Source organism: Zingiber officinale, chromosome 6B (genome assembly GCF_018446385.1).
Source record: "Zingiber officinale cultivar Zhangliang chromosome 6B, Zo_v1.1, whole genome shotgun sequence".
Lineage (NCBI taxonomy): Eukaryota > Viridiplantae > Streptophyta > Magnoliopsida > Zingiberales > Zingiberaceae > Zingiber > Zingiber officinale.
The window spans coordinates 116,499,232-116,501,948 of record NC_055996.1 but is presented as its reverse complement, the minus strand read 5'-3'; the positions used below and the strand labels follow the sequence as shown (position 1 = coordinate 116,501,948).

At 37.0% G+C, this 2,717-nt stretch overlaps 1 protein-coding gene across 1 annotated transcript; it reads right to left on the bottom strand.

Annotated features, from left to right (window-relative positions):
• Positions 1-723: 723 nt before the first annotated feature.
• LOC121991429 (probable inactive serine/threonine-protein kinase fnkC) lies at positions 724-2,239 on the bottom strand. The gene is made up of 5 exons (XM_042545433.1): positions 2,012-2,239; positions 1,695-1,852; positions 1,310-1,589; positions 1,061-1,221; positions 724-973 (listed from the first exon to the last, which is right to left on the bottom strand). Exons 1-5 carry the CDS (start codon positions 2,170-2,172, stop codon positions 819-821), a joined length of 915 nt encoding a protein of 304 aa, XP_042401367.1. The 5' UTR covers positions 2,173-2,239; the 3' UTR covers positions 724-818.
• Positions 2,240-2,717: the final 478 nt, after the last annotated feature.

Genomic DNA, 2,717 nt, shown 5'->3' with positions numbered 1-2,717 from the left:
TCCGTCGCGGAGGAGAGGACGTTGTCGGCGTGCAGAGTGCGGTGTGGCTGGCAATGGAGGAGGCGCCGTCGGCCACTGGAGCCGCAGGGCTGGCTGCAAAGCCGTCGGTCGCTAGAGATGGCCTGGACGCGAGAAAGAGAGAGAGGAGATGACGCTTGCAGTAGCGGAGGTGGTGTGACAGAGGTCCCCACGACGGCATGGTCATGAGAAAGAAGAAGAAGCATGAGATGGAGGCGATGAGAGGGGAGATCGGCGAGAGGGGAGTCTTTCACAAGGCTCAAAGCCCTTCCTCCCCTTTAAAAGCCCTAACAGGGACTTGAGTGACCGCACTGTGTGTTATAATATATTTTTTTAACTTTATATTTTTTTATCATGTAAATTATAATAATGTGTTATTGTTTAGGTAGTGAAAAAACTAGCAAGGGTTTAATTGGTGAAGCCTTCGAATATGGAATGAATTTCCAAGTCATATTTGTCAACCTGCTCAAGTCTCAAATTTTTACATAGGCTTATGATAGTTTACAAAAGATTAGACAAGCAATTGACTAGCTTGTTGACTGTCCAAAAGAGAATAAGTGCAATGATCATATGTTTTAACTTGATGATTACATAAAACTTTGCAAGAGGAGGGTCACAGAGCCAAAATAAAGTACCATGCAGCTTTAAAAATATTGTGGGAGCAAAAGATTAATGTCATTTTCCAAGCATTTATCAAATTGTGGGTGTTATTTCAGACATGCTTGATATATACTGAATGGACATGCAAAGAAGGAACAGACAATCTGAGTTAAGTCAAAATGAATTCTTTTGGTTCTTGTTCAATGAATGGTGTCTACTCCAAGGACCACAACGGATGCTTCGACGATGCATGTATCGTTGAGCAGAAATCCTCTAGATGGATCTTGTACTTCTTTCCAGCTTAAGAACTTGGGAAATCCCACAGTGGCACTCTTTGACGAGAACAAATATTTCACTGCAAAAATAAATAAGAAAAACACATTCAGATGATTGCTCGATCAAGTTGTAGCGTAGGCAGGGAACTCAATCAAATTGTCAAAACCTGTAAGCTTCCGATGGTTGGCATTGTGTAGATCCAACAAGCAAAGGCTAAAATCCACATAGACACTTGTCTTGGAAGAAAGACTAGCAGCATTGTCCATCATCAAGAAAACACCAAGGCAGTCTTTGTATGTGGCTAGGTTTGGATAGAGCCAGATACGCCTAGACAAGTCGAATATCAAACAAAACAAATAATTATATCTTATATGCTCGAAGCTATGATCCAATTAAAGAACGAGTAACGGAATACCAGCTGTAGCCGCCTGCAGCAAAAGTTCCAGAAATTAGTTTGTCCTTTGATTTGGAAACATCCTTGATTACCCAAGTATATATTCGAGGAGTTAGGTCTTTGTTAAGGGACAAGGATTCATGGATTCCTTTTTCGTCTGATTGGCATGCAAAAGCCTCCAAAACTTGAGCTCCAAAGACGCAACGATCATTGACAAGTAGACCAGATTTTGAACAGTTGAACTTGTTCGATGCAACCTTACAACAAAATCCATGGGATTTGCTATGGAAATAGTTTTCACCTACATAAAAAAAATAACATGATAATTAACTCCACCAAGAAGTCCAGGTAAAAGGAACTTCCTGTATTATGATCAATTATTCTGGAACTTGAAATGTTTTGTCACCTTCCTTTTGTATGTGCTCCGCATGTAGTTGATCATATATGAAGAGCTTGTAGATTGCTTTGATCTTTGAGATTTTTGAATCTGCATCATCATTCAAGAGGTAAATACCAACATATTTCTCACCATCTTCTTCTAAAACTGATGCCAGTTGCAACTTCCTGCAGTTAATAGTTCTTCTGTTAGCTATCTTTCACAAAGCATTTTCTTATGCCAAGTCTTCCAAAGATCTTAAATGTTATCGAACAAACAAAGAAATTTCAATTGTATTGAATAATTAAGCCTGAAGTAGTGTTAATAAAATAAAAAATTAGAATTACCAGTTAAAACCACAAGCTGTGAAACTCCTCGAGTAATACATATCAGCACCACGATTTGCAATCGTTGAGAAACCATCAATCATCCACCTAAATGGTTCTGTTCTCTTGCCTGCCTCCTCTCCACCTTCCTTTGGGTTGCTAACATATTTGCGCAACGCCATAACTTTCTGTTCTTGTAAATTATGAATTGGATGACACTAGAGCAATTGCCGGAAAGGAGTCGACGGGGAGCACAGGAGTCGCGGATGAGAAAAGAGGTTAAGACCCTAGGGGTTATATATATTTTTTTTCCATATTCGTTTTTTCGATATTCGGAAGGGATAAAAAAAGGAATATATTTTCATCCTCTTTAAAAGCATCCGATTCAATTGTTAGTTTTTATAGAAATATATATATATATATATATATATATATATATATATATATATATATATATATATATATTCCTTTTAAAAGTATCCGATTCAATTGTTAGTTTTTATAGAAATTTATATATATATATATATATATATCACTTTTCCGTACGATTCTGAGAGGATAAAATTTTTCCTAAAATTATCCGCCGATTGAAAAAAAATTTCGTAGAGAAAAGTTTCCTTACTGGAGTAAAATTTTCCTTACTTCGAAATCTCCTTTGTATGAGAATGGGAGAGAATAATTTTTAAGTTTTTAAGTATTTAAAGTATTTTTGATAATTTTTAATTTG

Bases quoted from the DNA above. Each gene is read 5' to 3' on its own strand.
- LOC121991429 (XM_042545433.1), bottom strand. From the start codon at position 2,172: ATGGCGTTGCGCAAATATGTTAGCAACCCAAAGGAAGGTGGAGAGGAG. The intron at 1,853-2,011 runs GTAATTCTAATT...TATTAACTGCAG, and splicing joins ACAGCTTGTGGTTTTAACTG to GAAGTTGCAACTGGCATCAG. The intron at 974-1,060 runs GTTTTGACAATT...TTATTTTTGCAG, and splicing joins CAACCATCGGAAGCTTACAG to TGAAATATTTGTTCTCGTCA.